Here is an 18924-nt window from a genome sequence, read left to right as displayed (position 1 = left end):
GGGTCTCTCCCCGTCCACTCTTAAGGTGTACGTGGCTGCCGTTTCGGCTTTCCACGCGCCAGTAGATGGTGGACCTCTGGGGAGGCACCAATTGGTCATTAGGTTTCTCCGTGGTGCTTGGAGGATGAGGCCGGCGACCAGGTCCAGGGTTCCTGCCTGGGACCTGGCGATAGTTCTGGAAGGGTTGTCCCTCGCTCCCTTCGAACCTTTAGAGTCGGCCTCGCCTAAGGACTTAACGCTAAAAATGGTCTTTCTCTTAGCGATTACCTCTCTTAAGAGGGTGGGAGATCTCCAGGCCCTGGCGGTAACGCCAGCTTGCTTGGAGTTTGCCCCTGGCAAAGTAAAGGCCTTTTTGCACCCTAGTCCGGGCTACGTGCCTAAAGTTCCTTCGAGTACGGCTCGCTCTGTAGTCCTTCAGGCATTCCATCCTCCACCTCATGTGTCGGCGGAAGAAGAGAGGCTTCACTTGCTCTGCCCCGTCAGAGCTTTGAGTGTATACCTGGAAAAGTCTGCTTCTTGGAGAAGATCTGACCAGTTGTTAGTATGCTTTGGGTCACCTAAGAGGGGGCTCCCGGTGACCAAACAAACTATAAGTAACTGGATTGTCCAGGCTATTACTGAGGCTTACAAGGTGCGCGGGGTTCCTTCACCTTTGGCCTTAAGGGCTCACTCGACTAGAGGCATGGCTTCCTCTAGGGCCCTTCTGTCGGGAGTAGGGGTGCACGATATTGACAAAAATGTGATATTGCGATATCGATAATGAATATTGCGATATCGATATTAATTTCGATATTTTTAAACGGATGTAAAACTATAAAAGTTATTGGAAAACGCATCAAAAATATTAATAAATAAAACAAGTTTTCTTACAACATAAGATTTATTTCAACTGACAGTCATATTGGACTGGTACAGCATTAATAAATAGGCCTAAATAATATGTCTACAGAACAGGACACGTTAGTTGTGTACACTACAGTGTAAAAGATAATAAATAAATAACAAGTCTACAGAACACACTATGCAACATAAACGACACTATGCGTTTTCTTTGACCGGATAGCTATGATCGTGAAAAGACCAGCTGTAATGCCCTGTGAAACGCATTCGTGACGTATTTGAATCTAATCGCTCAAACCACTTCAGGAAGAGGTCTGGGCCGCATTTCAGTTGAAACTGGACAAATGTAAATGAATCTCGTTATTGAATAAACCACATATGTAAAATGTACTCCTTCTAAAAACGCTAAAAATGAGAACGTTGCAGGCTTGTCATGTTATTGCCAGATATGACGACGCGCGCGACTGCAACACGCATCACGCAAATGAGCAGCTGCTGAATATTTCCTTTTCATCAAGCCAACGCGCAAACTATCGCAAATCAAAGTGAAAGTAAGTCGCAGACGCTTTTCACATTTATCTTCATTAAAAGTAAATAAACGAACTGATCTTATTTTACCTGATGATCATAAAATGCAGCTCATAACTGTTGCTTTCGGTGACGTGCACTCCATTAAATCTGCATATAGCGCGATAATTGAAGATCGTATTTTGATAAATCAGATAGCTATCCGATCAGTGAAAACGCATGAAGTTGCCAGGTGGACCGTGGCCTGATGTTTATACTTGTGCGCTGGTGTGCGCGTCGAGCCGGGGCAAGTGTGTGTGTGTGGGACTGTGTGGTTGGAGAGCAAGGGAGAAGTGAGAGAGTTACGGCGGTTAGCTTTGGAGCGAGTAGCGACTTTATATTGAGAAAAACAAAGTGTCTCCCCTGTTCTTTCTGACCACTGTGGGAAATCTGTAGCATGAAAAGTTAAACCTCTCTTGACTTAATATTGTTTATGGAGAAGGAGAATCAGGAAATGAGTCGGGGGGAAATGCAACGGTGCATGTCGGACCAGATCGCATCATAAACAAAATATTGCATAAATATCGCGACACTTTCGATATGGATATCGAGCAACGTGATATCGCGATAACGATATTGATTCGATATATCGTGCACCCCTAGTCGGGAGTACCTCTGCAGGAGATTTGTGAGGCAGCCGGCTGGGCTACCCCACATACTTTCATCAGGTTTTATAGTCTCAACCTTCCCAGTACGCCCGGTGCACACGTACTCGGCCCTTGCTGAGTGCCTAATCAGTTTCACTCTGGGGCGGGTCTGTTCGGTGCGTGGCCTAGTGGGTACTCATTCCCCAAAGAGTCGATTTTATCGACGCAGTGTTGAGTTCCCTCGATAGGGAACGTCTCGGGTTATGACTATAACCCTTGTTCCCTGAGAAGGGAACGAGACACTGCGTCGTGTTGCCACGCCCCTTTTTAGACCCTTGAGCGTCTTGCTTCATCGCGAGGCTAGTGTGTGTTGTGACAGCGTCACTTTTATACTTCCGGGTATGCCGTCACATGTTACGTCACGACGCAACACCAATCAGGATTGGATTAGTTTCATTCATACTTCAGAGGCGCACGCTTAGGGAGCGTCCCCAAAGAGTCGATTTTATCGACGCAGTGTCTCGTTCCCTTCTCAGGGAACAAGGGTTATAGTCATAACCCGAGACGTTATTGATTTAGCTTTTTGTGTTTTCTAGGAGCATTTCTATGATGCACCGAGTGGCTAATGCTAACCAGGCTTGGTGTTTAAAGACTGTACGTTACAGACTAGAACTTGGTGATGGTAAGATTTAACAGATAACATAGAGAGAATCATGGACACAAACATAAAAAAAAAAAATCATAGCTTTGTTGCTATTTGATATAACTAAGATTTTCTGTGTTTCATAACAATCATTTTGAATTTGTCCAGTCAAAAAAATTTACAAATGTTATTTTTATTTTTTACTTATAATTAGTTTTCAAACCAATTGTTTTCATGACTTGACGGGTAGATGTTTTCTTGCTGTTTAATTTTAGACTCCACTGACTGGGAAATATCTGCCTGTCCAACATCACAGCCACAAGAAGGGAACACAGATTCTTCCGGCGGCTGACTACTAGGGAGATTTCTTAAGGTGGGTGTCTACATTTATTCTTAAAGGGTTAGTTCACCTAAAATGGAAATTCTGTCATTAATGACTCGCCCTCATGTTGTTCCAAACATGAAATAATTTCTTTTATCGTCACAACACAAATTAAGATATTTTTAATGAAATCTGAGAGCTTCCTGCCCTCCATTGACCTGGAAGTCTATGCAACTACCACTTTCAAGGCCCAGAAAGATATAGACCATTTCACAAGATGTAAACAACATGTGGGTGAATAATTACAGAATTAACATTTTTGAATGAATGAAGTCTTTAATTTACTTGAAAAAATTCTTGAGTACGTTCTAGTCTTAATCGAACCAAAATAGTTTCTTGTGTGACTCAAAGTCTAAGATGATTGAACTTTTTCCACCATAAACTTGCTGTATTTATAAAACACAAATTGTATTAATTGTGATCGATCTGGTTTTGTGTGGTGTTGTCCAGAGAACCGGCACTCCAGGATTTTTCGAGGAAGTTGGATCTCCACAGCCGTTCCTGCTCTATGAAACTCTACTGTTAGCCACTCGACACAACTGATCCGCTCGTACCCTGCAACTGATCCGCTCGTACCCTTAAACTGTTCTTCATCTGCTGAATGTTGTTGAGTCGAGCACTGCTGTACTGTTGCAGAGTCGAAGGTACTGAATCAACTTCACTGACACTGGACTTACATTCACTGACATGTTCAGGATTTGAAGTATCACAGACCATTTGACAGAAATGCCTATATTGTGCATTCATTGTTTATTTTAAAGGTTAACCTATGATGTAAAGGGGCTTGTTCGTTAATAAAATAAATAGTTTGTTAAAGCAACACCAGGTTACTTTAGTTCTCGGGGTCCCCCTACAGTTGGGAAACAGTATTGTCCTCTACTGCTGTCGTAAACTCTGTTATCCCACATGCACGCGCATTTACCACGATAGCCCTGAACACTGTCGGAGGACGTCACATGCAGGTGTTCTGCTTGCGTCGCGTGTGAAATGTCTTCATCCCAGGTACAGTGGCGTATATTTCAGCATGTCATATGAATATCATTTCATGGGTTTTAGTTTAGTTTTCTAACGTCAAATGATCGCGATGCTCACGTTTACAAGCCAACGTCATTATAGTAGCCTAGTCTGTTGGTTACCGTTTTACTGAATCTATATGATACTTCAACGCAATGTTTGAGTGGTAGATAATAACCATATATCGTCAATATTATAATATCAAGCTACCATAAATGAATCAGCAAAGTTAAACCTCGTTCTGCCTTTAACACGATCATGTTTCTCTTTTTGCTTTCGTCCGATAAAACCTTTGCTTTCTTGTTTTTCTGTGCTGCTTCGCCCATGAATATAAAATTTGGCTCGCACGTCCGATTTTAAGGAAGTGGTGGTGGAAGTGACGTATGTGCTGTACAGCAGTCGAATTTTGTAGTTGTCTTTGTTCGCGGGGTTACTACCCGAAACCCGAAGTTTAAAAGTACAATTAAAAACGCTACAGGCCCCGTCGGGCTATGGCGGACGTGTCATTCAACCCATTGTAAGTCAATGTACCATCACAAGAGACTTGGAAATATATTATGAAGGTTGAAAAGTTACCTGGTGTTACTTTAAACCCACTGTTTGAATTTGCCCTTTTTTTACTTTACAATGAACAGGATTCTACACTGTACAATTTCCAAATTTGCAAACTTCATATAAGTGATGTTGGTCATCTAAACATGAAATCTGTATGAAACACTTTTTATAACGAGTATAAAAATGACACAAAATGTGTATAAATCCTATATGACTTTAATTTGACTAGCATATGATTCAATAGGAGAACTTTAAATGATTAGTATATGACTTTAAGTTGTTTTCTAATAAAACCATATACCATTGCATATATGTTTGTCATTTAAAATTCATATGATTCAATATAAGAACTTTAAATGATGTATACGAATATTGTGTGTTTTCTACAAGTACCATACACCATTGCATACTTTTGTCATGTTCAACTCATATAAGACTTTTACAGTATTCGTATATGACGCAAAAATCCCCTATAAGTTGTATGTGTGCTATTTAGTATGAAAGGGGCCATAATTGGTCTGATTTTTTTATAGGACATGTATTGGTCTTACATGAAACACGTAAGGTAATTCTGGCCAATTTAAGCAAGGAAGATGTATGGTTGCTGTATATGAACCATGCTGTTTTTTTTTCATATGGGACAGCCCAACAATCATAGCCATGTAATCTCTAGTCCTGACCCTGTGCAGGAGTTATACTGTATTTGAGCATCTGACACTCTGCAATATACAAAAGCGTGTGTGTGTGTGTGTGTGTACGCACATGCAGTATATTTGCAAGACATCACCACTGAACTTTCCATTACTCCGGTAAATGTGAATGGGGGCTGCCATGACTTGAAATGGGAGTGCCTACCTTTAGCTGGTCTTAAAGCGAGCCTCTCGTTCCAGTCCAGCCAGTTGTAGCACGGAAACAAAATCTTGTCTCCTTCTGGCGTGCTGATGGTGATCTTATCGCAGAACCACTGGTCGTAAAGAAGACCCATGAACGGCTTGGAGTGGAGCTTGACATCTATGAGCTCTCCCAGGGGTGCTTTACAGTCTATCTGAAATTCTTGCACCTAAACAGACGTATGTACAATGGCGTATTAGGGCCACTGTGTGTAAAACAATGAAATAATATGCAGTCGGGGGAGGGGGTTCAAATTCACAAAAGAAACTCCAGAGTTTACATGAAATTTTTTATTTTTTTTTAAATAAAAAATGCATTTTTTTTATCATTACAACTTTTATACTCACTCTTTCAATTATCGTTAAAGGGACACTTCACCCATTTGCATTAAGATTTCCATTGTTAGAAATAGGGCTGAACGATTTTGGAAAATAATCTAATTGCGATATTTTTATTTATTTATTTATTTTTTTTAACCAATATTGCGATTGCGATTAAAAAAAAAAGTTATTTACCTTCTGTATTAATCGACAAAGACAAGCAATAAATCATTGTACTACAGTAGGGATGGGAATCTTTAGATGGCTCATGATCCGATCTACTTTTTTTCTTATTAATTAATCTTAATAACTCTTAAAATATGTATTTAATTACATGTGTAAAAACACATACTTTAAAAAAGCAAGAGTAACGTTATTACATCAAGCAAAGCCGCAAAACCTGTTCAATGAAGCCCGCGAATGTCCTTGTAGTTCGGTTCAATCCCGAACTTTATGAAATAACGTTACTATGTTTTGCGCTCCAAGGTTTGGCTGCATTTCACGTGTAGAATTACGTTTCAGAATCACGCCCGTATAGACGAATCCGACGAGCGTTCTTGTGTAGGCTGCCATCTTGTGGCGACGCCATTACCGAGCTGTTACACCGGCATAGACATATGCACCAGTATGTAAACAAACCTCGGAGATAAGGTGATAACGCACCCTTAATGACAGCTAGAGCCAGGCAGACTTGTTGGGTTGATGATGTTAGACATTGGCCTCCAGTCACAGATGAAGGTACAAACGATCTTAAAGATTATTTATGAAAATAGCTTGGCAAGCAAGCTAGGCTAACGTTTGCTACCGAGGAAACTAAAAAAAGATCTGTCCGTTTGGCAACAATAAATAAATGAAATCAAATAAACAATTTCATGTTTTTCATTTGTGTGCATTATTTATCTAATTTTTACATTGCAACGGGCATGGGTAAGGTAACGTTACAGCTAGAAAGTATACATAATATCGACCAACTACTGTTTTTAAACCATGGAAAGAGGTCAATATAACAGCAGGAGAACAATTGTGTCACATAACGTTACATTCAGCTCAGGAAAGCCATTTAATGACCATATTGAATAGAAAAAATAACAAGAGAGGAGATTTTGCTGATCACTATATCACACATTTATTATATTTTTTTACGTATGTCATTAAATAATTGTTATTATACGCGAATGTCCGCGTCTTGTACTCGCCCAGGAAATCTGTGTAAACCGTACGACACAGTCGACCCGGGGTATTCACAATGTTTTCTCTTCAAAATTGAAATTTTACTGCCACCATTGAAACAATTTATAACGGAAACTTTTTACCCACTCGACATTACACAAGGGCTAACGTTGTAACGTTAGTGACAGTCGTAAATCGCGAGCTGTTTATTCCAGTGGACGCAAGTTGCAACTAAAACAATAGGAGGCAATGGCGCAACGCTACCCAGCAACAGCTCAGTAATGGCGCCCGCTTACTTCCGGTAGTTTCGCCGGATTCGTCTATAGAATCACGCCAGTCCATTGGCTGATGGCGTCATATTATATTAGCGCGCATTATCTGATTTCATTGTGCGAAATGATTTCCAGGTGGTGGCGTAGAGTGGAGCTCAACTCTAGTCTACCGTTGATGGGCGGAGTAGTGGGAGTGGCCTGCGGAGCTGAGCATTGCAATGCACTGTGGGGATTGTTGTCTACAATTCACAAGCACTAAAAAGTCATTTTCTGCCTTTTATCGGCCAAGAAGGACCCAAATTAGAAACTTATGATACTATTCTACTATATATATATATATATATATATATATATATATATATATATATATATTCATGTCTCCACCAGTGGAATTACCCTTTAATACTGTTTTTTACTTACATAAACACTTAAGTCAATACTGTTAACTACTAAGGAAGATATGTTAACTAATCATTATGTAATAGAATTTTATGTTAAGTAACAGTTAGTCAATTAATATGAATTCTGTCATACCTCCTGAATAACTATTAATGATCTACTAATTAAGGTTCAAGAAAATAACTATGAAGTAACTACTAATGAACAGTCATACACAATAGTCACTACATTAATCCATTTTTTTTGCAGTTTAGTGGTAGATGAAGTACACAAATCAAGTACTTGAGTAAAATTACAGATTATATATATATAAAATATCACTCCCAATAAAGTGAGTTAATGAGTTAATATTCTGAGACGAGATGGCACCGGTGCTGGCATGCCGTCTCTCTGTCCTCTCCTGTTTGTTTTTTATGATTGTTTTGTTAACAACATTGTTTATACACGACGCTACCTCCGCTCTGATCTATGATCGTTATACACTTTTAAATATTCGAAGCTCATATGAGAAATATTTTGAGGTTGGAAGAGGTGATTTGCGACCCCCAATTAAGCCACCGCTGATCATTCCCTCTTGGCTGAAACGTGAGCCCTGGCCTCCCCTGGAAAAGAAACGGCGCCGTCGGGGAATGCGGGGGGGAAAGTTGGTGAAACTTAAAGCGTACCTGATCTCTCTCCCGAGAGTGCCCTGTCCAGCCGATGTGTTTCTGTGGGAGTGGAGTGGCGACCGGGTGCTGTGTCGGCGCTCGGGGGGAGTGATGCCGCGGTGGGTGCGGCCCGTCGGACTAACGGAGCCTGTGAGGACACGTCCGTGGGTTGCTCTGCGTCCCTACCGGAGGGGAGCTAATCTGCGGAATCTTCGCCTTGTACCACTTGGCCTGCAGCAGCCAAATGGCATCTCAGTGGACGATGTGAGACCAGAAATCAGGTTGGCGCTGATAAACGTTCGTTCTTTGAGAAATAAGACTTTTATTTTAAACGAGTTCATTAAAGCTCGAAAGTAGATTTTTTATTCATTACGGAAACATGGTTGAATGCCGGGGATATGTCTGTCTTTGGAGAGGTGGTACCTAGCAATTTTGCAGTTCTTAATACCCCCCGAGAAACGGGAAGGGGAGGCGGTGTGGCCTATATTTTTAAGGATACTTTTATCTGTAACAGGCTCAATATAAAGCGCTTTTTTTTAACTCCAAGTATTTGAAATGCAACTGTCATTTCCTATGCTTTGTGCTAATGTTTACCGACCACCTGGACCTAATAAGAACTTTATGTCAGAGATGTCTGTGTTTTTAACGGATATTGTTGTGAAATATGACAAAATATTAATACTGGGTGACTTTAACATCCATGTATGTTGTCCAACAAATCCTCTTTCAAAAGACTTTTTAAATCTCATTGACTCTGTTGGCCTCCAGCAAATATGTTAACGGTCCCACACATATCCACGGACACACTCTGGATTTGATTCTGTCACTTGGTTTATCAGTCAGTGACATTATCATAGATGATCTCCTGGTCTCTGATCACAATCCTATTTTATTTACTGTCCTTCCCCCGTGTCAATCCGAAAAAGTCTGCACTACAAAGAGACTGGCTCAGTCGATTAAAAATATACATGGGGATTTTAATAAACTTTTTATGGACTCTATGCAGGATAAAAAAATTGACCTATTAGCACCCCGGTTTAGCGTGGAGGAGTCGGTTAATATTTTTAATTCTGTTTGCTCAGACACACTTGATCAGGTAGCACCTCTTCGGCAGGTGAACAATAAGCGCAAACCCACTCCATGGCTAAATGAACAAATTAGATCCCTTAGAAGGGAATGTAGAAGATGTGAACGGAAATGGAAGAAAGATAAGTTGCAAATTTCCTATGAAATGTTGAAAGACTCGCTGTCTAAATTTCAACGGCCTGTAAAATCTACTAGGACGAGCTTCTTTGTAAATGCTATTGAGAAAAATCGCCAAAATCCACGATTTCTTTTCTCAACAATTGATTCTGTTTTGAATCCTAAATTGGAGGCACCTCCGGTTTTTTCAACTGATTTATGTGAAAGTTTTTTGCACTTCTTTATCGATCGTATATCCGAGGTCCGGAATAATATACAGCAGTGTACATATGATGGTACATCTGTGCCATCATATGCACTAGAAACGATCGTTAACTTATCGCAATTTGAGCCTATTTCTATCCCTATTTTTAACAATATGGTTTCTAAGCTGAAATCCACTTCTGCTCCCCAAGACATTTTTCCGACATCTCTGTTAAAGCAAACCATAGAATCGGTTGGCCCATATATGGTTGCTATAATTAATAAAAGTTTACTCTCAGGGATTGTCCCCGAGTATTGTAAACATGCCGTAGTTCAGCCTTTGCTGAAAAAAGAAAATCTAGATAGGAGCGCTCTTTGCAACTATAGACCTATCTCAAAACTTCCATTTCTGGCAAAGATCCTAGAGAAATGTGTTTTGCCTCAATTAGAGGCATTTATTGATGAAAATCATGTTGGTGAAGTACTTCAGTCGGGATTTAAGAAGCACCATAGTACTGAAACAGCTCTATTGAAGGTCTTTAATGACATCTTTTTGGCAACCGATCAAGGGAATGTGACTGTTCTCCTGCTGTTGGATCTCACAGCGGCGTTTGATACGGTTGACCATAATATTCTTATCTCCCGGCTTGAAACATGTGTAGGCATTTCTGGCAATGCCTTAAATTGGTTTAAGTCCTATCTCTTGTTGAATTGATTGTTTTTGGTCCCTCTGACCTTGAAAATACACCCGAAGCCAAATTGGGTCCTCTGAGCCTGTTTAGAAAACATCATGTAAAAAATCTGGGGATTAAATTTGACAAACAGGTAAACGAAATCGTTAAAACGAGCTTCTTTAAACTGAGGATGATTTCAAGAATTAAGCCTTTTTTATCCCATAACAATCTGGAAAAAATAATTCATGCATTCATCACTTCAAAAATAGATTACTGCAATTCTCTATATTATGGTGCCCAAAATAAAGTCTTAGATAGACTTCAGATGGTACAAAATGCGGCTGCAAGTCTGTTGACAGGCACTCGCAAATTCGACCATATTACTCCGGTATTAAAATCACTACATTGGTTGCCTGTCACTTTTAGGATTCAGTTCAAAATGTTGCTTTTTGTATTCAAATCTCTACATGGGTTAGCCCCATCCTATATTGCAGATCTAATCCAGGAACAAAAGTTGATGAGATCACTACGATCAAATTCTCAGAAACGCCTTGACGTTCCTCGGTCAAAGATGAAATCTAGAGGGGATCGCGCATTTGTGGTCGCAGCCCCTAAATTATGGAACAGTTTACCTCTATATATTAGGGACCTTCCTACACTTAGTCAGTTTAAAAGTCACTTGAAAACCTACTTTTTTATGATAGCGTTCGATCAAGATAAGCGTGAAGGGTGCTAGTGTTTTTCATTTTTCTTTATAAATACATGTTGTTGATTGATGAAGCCTATATTACCTAATTAGATATGTGGATGTACATTTTTTTTTCTTTTATTCCTCTGTCTATGGTTTTATTGTCTGTACAGCACTATGGTCAACTCTGTTGTTTTATTCAGTGCTTTATAAATAAATTTGAATTTGAATAAAATATAACTCCAGTAAAATGATAATTAGTCCTGGAGTCAGTCCCAGCATGTTTCTCTAAGTGAAACGGTCTGAAGTTAGCAGTTTCCCCGCCGAACACGAGATCCAGCACCACTACCGTGGACACGGGAGGACAGACACCGTCTGCTTACACTTGTTTTAAACCAGTTTCAGGGATTAAAGTTCTCCGTCGCTACGACGGATTTCCGTTAATTGCAGCGAGTCTATGACGGATATCCATCAATTGCAGGGTTCCCGTCTGCCCTTATGTCTTAAATTAACTTTTCATAATTTTAAGGCCGTAAATAGGCTTTCATTTCGCAAACGGTGTGATAAATGTCTTAATTTTAGTTTGAATAGGTCTTAAATTAAGGAAAGATGATGCGTATTCACCCTGCTGAGGGGGGATGTGATAAAGCCTGGAGTGGAGCGAAAGCACGTAACTCCGGTTATCAACTCTGCCTTTTTTCATCAACACCACTGTGCCTCTTTTCATTTATAAATGAACATAATTATTATCATAAACATATAAATGGACACACAAATGTGGTTCAGGCAACGCACATTGATTATCATATATTTATAACAACACGAAATATAGCTAAAACACAAACCTGCTTCTTTTTGTTTTCATTTTAAAAATATGAAACATTATTTATCATTAAAACTGACATTTAACAAACAGACAGGGTTGTATCATTTTATTGTATTATGCGTACACATACAGTGAAGAGAATGCATAGTAATATAATATTTTATATATTTTAGAATATATAAAATTACACAACCATGTCTCTTTTTTTGTTAAATGTCAGTTTTAATGCTAATATCCCGTTCAAAAGTATAAGTAGCCTAATAGGTAGGCTATAATAAGCTATACAATGAGAAATAAAGCAAACAATTCAGTTAAACATAAGTCAGCTCTCTAATAGGCTACAAAGTTAAAGTTAAATATAGCCTACATAATAAAGTTATAAAACTTCACTTTGCCCTCAGCCAAAACAATTTGCCATGGCACAAACTATATATTAATATAGTTTAGCATTGTTTGGTCTCATAAGATAAATAAAAACATGCACTGAAAAGTTATGTATATGGTTGATTATTTGTCAAGATAAGTAATTGTTTTTCATAGATTAAAATAGCTTTTAAACTGGCAGTAGATCGGTTTTAAACATCTCCCCTTTAAAACGCTATTGGTCTCGACTATTTAAATAAAGTTACAGGAATATGACTTGGCCTGAAAAAAAAATCAGTCAGAAGAATTTTTTTCACTTTAATCCCTGCAGTTTAAAATTAGGCAGTGTTGTAGATGTAATTAAAGTCAAAATTAAGTATCTGTTCTGAGTTTGTGACACCACAGAAAAATGTGTTATTAGCCACCCAGCCAAAATTGAATGATAAAAAATGCTAGGAAGTGCATAAAATAAGCTATCAAAATCATGAAAAAATGAGCAGTATTCTGTGCTCTCAAACGCTGGGGGCGTGTCCGCTGGCTGCGCTGAAACCACGCCCACTCACGGCTGTCGACGGTGATATTACCGTTAGCTGATTAGCTTAGCTTTTTGAGACGGGAGGATGAACACTGAGGCGGGAGATCGTCGTTTCGGCCCCGTTCGCCAGTAACAGCGGATTATCAGTCAATCCAAGTTGTCTCGGAGGAAAGTTTATAAAACTATCCAGTGTAAAACGATCACTACAGAGGCGGGTGTTGCTGTCGGTGATCCTCAGCTCTTCATCACGGTAGGCTCTCTAAAAACCTCTTCTTGATGTGATCGTTTTTAGGGGAATTTAAATGAAGATACCGATCTGTTTTGTACATGATCGCATCCAGGCAGGCTCAGCTGTAGTAACTAATAGTACTGACAGTCACTCGCGATTGAGCGGTGAATGCGAATGTGCTCGGGGAGTGTGTGTGGAGAGGGGGAGATCAGACTGTGCGTCATCAAATAGGGGCGTGTCCAGCAGCTCATGGGCTCCAGTGCGTCATCGAGCCCTGTTTCAGCCCCGCCTAATTAATCCGTAAAATTGCAATGCTGAAAAACTGTTTAACGGTCTAACTCCACATTTCAGTACTTCACAGTTCACAGACTTTGTAATATGTTTTAGCAATACATGTAACATTTATAATGTGTTTAGAACTTTTTTGTAGAATTGCCTTTACAGGGACTTTAATAAATGTTCTGATTTGAAATATAGGAAGATATCATGTAAACAAGTCATTGTCGTGTATTTTAAGGTTTAGATGATTACGTTAATAGTGATTTTTCACTGTAAGTTTGGTTTGAGTCAGAAGTATTTTTTTTATTAATTACTAATGAGCACTATATTTTCACTTTAGAATACTGTTTCAGGTTCTAAGTAATTCCTGCAGAATTGATTTATTAATTACTAATAAGTTCCCTATTTTTTCAGTTTCCCCCAGTTGTTGCCTCCAATAAATGAATTTACTGATGCATGACATTTAATGTAAAACACAGCACTGAATTTAACATATAAAAATTAATCTGAGGTTAGTTATGGCAAGGCTCTTGAGTGGGCTTCCTTTCTGAAGTTGATTTCTTGCAGAACACAAAACCACAACGGCAAAAACATCTTTGACAGTTAAATGTCTTTGATAAAATTTTCACAATACTACTATTAATAACAGTAGTAAATTCAGAAAGGGTCACAATGTAGTTTTTGGTCACTTCTTAGTAGGGATGGGACGATAACCGGTTTCACGATAAACCGTGATAAAATGTACTGACAGTTAGTATTATCGTTTAAAATTTAATTATCATTAAAACCGTGTTTGATTATCGCGATTTTAATAACTCACTGAATCCTGTCGGCCAGTCTGACGCAGGCGCGCAGCACGCAATATTTATTTAAATTACTATTCGAGAAGGAATGGTGGAAGGCAGTGACCGTGCTCAGGAGATTTTTCAGCCTTTTAAGAGGACCAAATCTGAGGTGTGGTCATATTTTGGGTTTAAACAAAAGTCCTGAGGGAAACTTGATCGAGGATGGTCACCCTGTCTGCCGAACAAAAAGTCACTGCAATAGAAACACTTCAAATCTGCTGAGTCGTCTTGTGTGATCATCACCCGAATGCAAGGCAAGTTAACTTTGACCTTAATACCAAAACTACGTCTGGGAAACAATTGGGCACGAAATGTTGTTTTGAGTTGAAACATTTTATGTCACTCACTTGAAATAGACGTCAAGCTTCCGCGAAGAAAAGTTCATAGCAAGTAGATATATCACACCAATATTATCAAACTCTGTAAGCAATAAATCAACTCTGATTTCATTTTTGCAATATAGTTTTTTGTCCAAAACACACTCCATACTACTGGTTTAATTGGGTGTACTTACCGATCCCTGCCAAAACCCGCGAAAGCATTTTAGACGCTGTTCGTCACTCTCATCCTCAGTCCCACGCAGCTGGATGTAGATATAGTTGGTGGTGCCCGCCAAAAGCCTATCTCCTGTGTAAGTCGTTACTGTGTAGATCACCATGGCTGCTCTGCAAAGGAACGGACAGCGATTTTTAAGAGAAAACACAAACATGATGAGACCAGCAAAGAGTATCCCAGCATACAGAGAGGGAGAGAGAAAGAGAGAGTCTCACCTCTTACTGTAAGAAATGTTACTGCTGTAAGAATTGCAACAACCGCTGTAACTAGATTGACTGTAAAGAGAGAGCAGTTTATGGCATTGAAATTACAACAAAAATGAAACCCATTGTAATTGAACACTCCATTGCAAAGATCTTTAAAGTTTTATTACCAGGTTTCTGCCAAAACAAGGACCTTGTTCCTATGATAATGACCTGAACAAGAAGAAGCCAAGCATTTTATACCTTCCTTGTAATGTATGCATTTTTGTCAGGGTCATGACATCCAATCAAAAGAGTAATACCTTTTTCTTTGTAAAAATAAGGGAAAGTTTAGGATTGTGTTTTTATGGGACGTGCTCTGTAATTTGTGCTTATCTCTTTTCGTTACACTGAATAGAGTCTTATCTTTATCAGATTTATGTGGAAAAACCCTGAGGCAAATTACAGTCAATTTCCAGAAACACCCAGATTGATAATCTTTAACTATACTAACTTCCTAAGTGATAAAGGGGGGGTCTGAGTCAGAGAAGTTTCAAAACATAGTCTTACTATTAAATATTATTAAACAGAGCTAGCTTATAGAGCATCTCTATGTATGGGTTAGTTCACTCGTTCACACTCCTCGAGGAGTCGTTCAAACACATATCTAACAGCTACAGACTGAAACACTGTTATCCGGCACAGTCCTTCAACATCATGCACAACACAGAGAAGACTGACTAGCTGCATTGGGGAAAACTATTATATGTGTCAAATTAAATATAGGCTATTATATGTATTTATGTTGTATTTTTTCTGAGGTAATGTTTCCTCTTTTCCACAGTATCACACAAGAGTGGGTCAACTAATCTTCAAAGATTATAAACAGAAACAGAAGTTCAGAAGGTTGTTGCAATCTTTTAATTTTGTATTGTTTTACCTAACCAATGAAATATTTACTGTTACTCAACATATTTGATGTATCCTGCAACATTTACAATGAGGGCATGAAGAAATATTCGTAGATTCCTCCCGGGAAGGCCCAGCTAAAACACTCAATCAAAGTTGTGGCAAAAAAGCGTCAGTGACAAAAAAGCCAAAGTGAGATAGCAAACAGTGGATCAGTAAACGGACATGATGCAACTCTTCTTAAAGAGGCCATTATTTTGTTGTATTTTCAGCGGTTACATTATGTTGTTTAGCAGTTCCCTTTCAAGGCACATGATGCTGCGTGGAGATTGACGCTGAGGGAACGCGTTGCGCGATGATGTGTTGAAGCACATGTGAAATCAGTCCACTAGTGTGACGGAACGTCAGAGGTGGGTAACGTCACGAACCACCAACCAGGGAACGGTAAAGCCTGCCCAAACAAAGCGGCGGTGGTGATGGCGCAGTGAATAAGACACATGCCTCTCCCACCTCTAGCTGACGTGGTGTGACGAGGCGCTCAAGCTTCTGTGCGACCCGAGAGCAGCAGCGTGAATGCTATCGTTGCTTTTATATGTGTGTTCACGTTCGTTTGTTGTTATGTCGGCGTGCACTTTTTAAACCTTTTTAACGTTTTTTATCTGTTAATCCGGAGCCATGAATTGTGTCTATTTGTCACTCTTGATTGCGATACTTAATCGCTTTACCTGGGGAGAGTGATGGCAACGGCAGGGCTGGTCACAGGATTACCTACTCCCGAGAGCTACTGCTTGAACTTCGTCCACTTGCATCTGCTGCTAATGATAACAGTCCATATCTGGTTCGCAGCAAGGAAAGTGCTGCAATAGGGGATATTCACAAAGTCCCCAAAAGTCGACAGAGGAAGAGAGGAAGGAGAGGCGGTGTACAACGCCGATTAAGGAGATGTGGGTTGTCTGATAAACGCCGGCTCCCTCCGCTTCCCACCATTCTTCTCTCTAATGTACAGTCCATTCGGAATAAAACTGATGAACTGGAAGCTTACGCTAGGTGTAAGTGTGACTTCAGAGACACATGCCTGCTAGCTTTCACTGAGACATGGCTGGGAGACGCGGACAAGAACGAGGATCTACGCATTAGCGGCTTTGGGTGCCCTGTGCGCATGGCACCGCTTCCTCAGCCGCTCACGTGATCGCGGAAGTGACCAATAGACTCGATGCTCTCTCACCTGATGCTCCAAAATTTGTTATGGGAGATTTTAACCACTGCCAGATACACAAGACACTGAAAACATATGAGCAGTATATTACTTGTGCAACAACCATGAACAATTCCACCATTGACTTATGCCTCGGCTCAGTGCCTGGTGCTTTTAAATCCGTGCCAATGCCTGCTTTTGGAGCGTCTTACCACAATAGTGTCCTCCTGTTACCTACCTATAAAGCCATCTGTATGCGACAGGAAAGGATTGTTAAGACGGTGAAATGCTGGACTGAAAATGGCATTGCCAGCTTACAAGCTTGTTTGGAATGCACAGACTTGGATATGTTTTATAGTTCCTGCCCTGATTTAAATGAACTTACACAAACTGTGTCATCTTATATATCGTTTTGTGTGGACAGTAATATTCCCTGTAAAAACATTACGCTATTCCCTAACAACAAACCATGGGTCACTAAAGAGTTAAAAAGTGTTCTGAATAAAAAGAAACGCATTTTTTATACAGGGAGTAGTCAGGAAAAGAAATAAATAAATAGAGAAGTGAGGAAGGGGATAAGGAAAGCTAAAATTAAGTATAAGGATAAGGTGGAACACAAGTATAGCAGTGGGGATCTTCGTGCAGCTTGGAGGGGAATCAAAGCAATGTGCTCAGTTACTCAGGGAAGCGGAGACAGTAGGAAACCTGTAACAATTAGTGGAATAAATGATGCTGATCTCCCAAATGCTTTTAATATTTTTTATTCCCGTTTTGAAAAACATGACTTTTCTGAAAATATTTATTGCTTGAGACAGTCTCTATTTTCTCAAAATGAGGCTACCATCAGTCAGGAGTGTGTCAGGGACCATCTGAATAGGGTCAATATCAGGAAGGCCCCTGGACCTGATCTTGTCTGTGGGCGGACACTACGCTATTGTGCCGATCAGCTGAGTAGCGTCCTCCAGCACATCTTTCAGATGTCACTGGACAGTAGTGTAGTCCCCTCTCTCTGGAAATCATCCAAAGTGATCCCAGTTCCAAAGATTAGCAAACCTATGCAGTTAAATGATTTCAGGCCTGTTGCTCTAACATCACTAATTATGAAGGTATTTGAGAAAATCATTAAAAACCGGGTACTATCAGCTGTAGAGGAAAAACTTGACCCCCTGCAATTTGCATATCGAGCGGGGAGGGGAGTAGAGGACGCAAAGCTTTTTATTTTGAATAATGTATACAAGCATTTAGAGAAACCAAAATCCCATGCCAGGCTTCTGTTTGCAGATTTTTCCTCAGCTTTTAATACAATGCAACCGCATATTCTAATAGACAAGCTCCTGTTTGATTTTAATTTGCCTCATCAACTTGTTTTATGGATTTTAGACTTCCTAACTGTTAGAGAGCAGAGGGTCTTTGTAAATGGGCATTTCTCAGAATCCTTATTGCTCTCTACAGGATCACCTCAAGGGTGTGTTCTTTCACCCCTTCTTTTTATCATGTACACAAATGACTGCAGAAGTGCCCAGGAGAGTAGCTATTTGGTCAAGTTTTCCGATGACACTGCGTTGTTGTCACTCCTCCAAGGTCCAGTATCTGACCACGCGAATGCTCTGACTGATTTTATCTTATGGTGTGATAACCATTTTCTTAATTTGAATGTATCAAAAACCAAAGAATTAATTATTGACTTTAGGCGGAAGAGAGATACTGCTTCAGAGAGCATTATTTATAATGATAAGGTGGAAATTGTTTCATCATATAAATACTTGGGCACTGTTTTTGATGACCATCTTAAGTTTGATATAAACAGTGCTGCCATTGTGAAGCGAGGGCAACAGAGAATTTATCTTCTCCGCAAACTAAAATCCTTTTCTGTCTCGCCAGTCATCCTGTGTAGATTTTACCAGTCTTTTATTGAGAGTCTCTTAAGTTTTTCTTTTATTTGTTGGTTTCACAACCTGACAGTCAAAGACA

At 39.7% G+C, this 18924-nt stretch overlaps 1 protein-coding gene across 2 annotated transcripts in view; it reads right to left on the bottom strand.

The window, feature by feature from the left end:
• The window catches only part of LOC120474964 (hydroperoxide isomerase ALOXE3), a 52621-nt gene that overhangs the window by 32544 nt on the left and 1153 nt on the right, over positions 1 to 18924 (bottom strand). Inside the window, exons 1-3 of one of the 2 annotated variants that reach the window (XM_089122386.1) lie at positions 14883 to 14898; positions 14627 to 14777; positions 5444 to 5648 (exon numbers count right to left, since the gene is read on the bottom strand). In XM_089122386.1, the coding sequence (XP_088978512.1) occupies positions 5444 to 5648; positions 14627 to 14770 (349 nt within the window). In that variant the 5' untranslated portion in view covers positions 14771 to 14777; positions 14883 to 14898. Of the gene's footprint in view, positions 1 to 5443; positions 5649 to 14626; positions 14778 to 14882; positions 14899 to 18924 lie in introns of those variants that run through there. The other variant, XM_089122389.1, reaches the window with a different exon arrangement.

This window comes from Pimephales promelas, chromosome 2 (genome assembly GCF_988280905.1).
Source record: "Pimephales promelas chromosome 2, fPimPro1.hap1.1, whole genome shotgun sequence".
Taxonomy (NCBI): domain Eukaryota; kingdom Metazoa; phylum Chordata; class Actinopteri; order Cypriniformes; family Leuciscidae; genus Pimephales; species Pimephales promelas.
The sequence above is the reverse complement of the archived record's forward strand: the minus strand, read 5'-3'. Positions and strand labels throughout refer to the sequence as shown.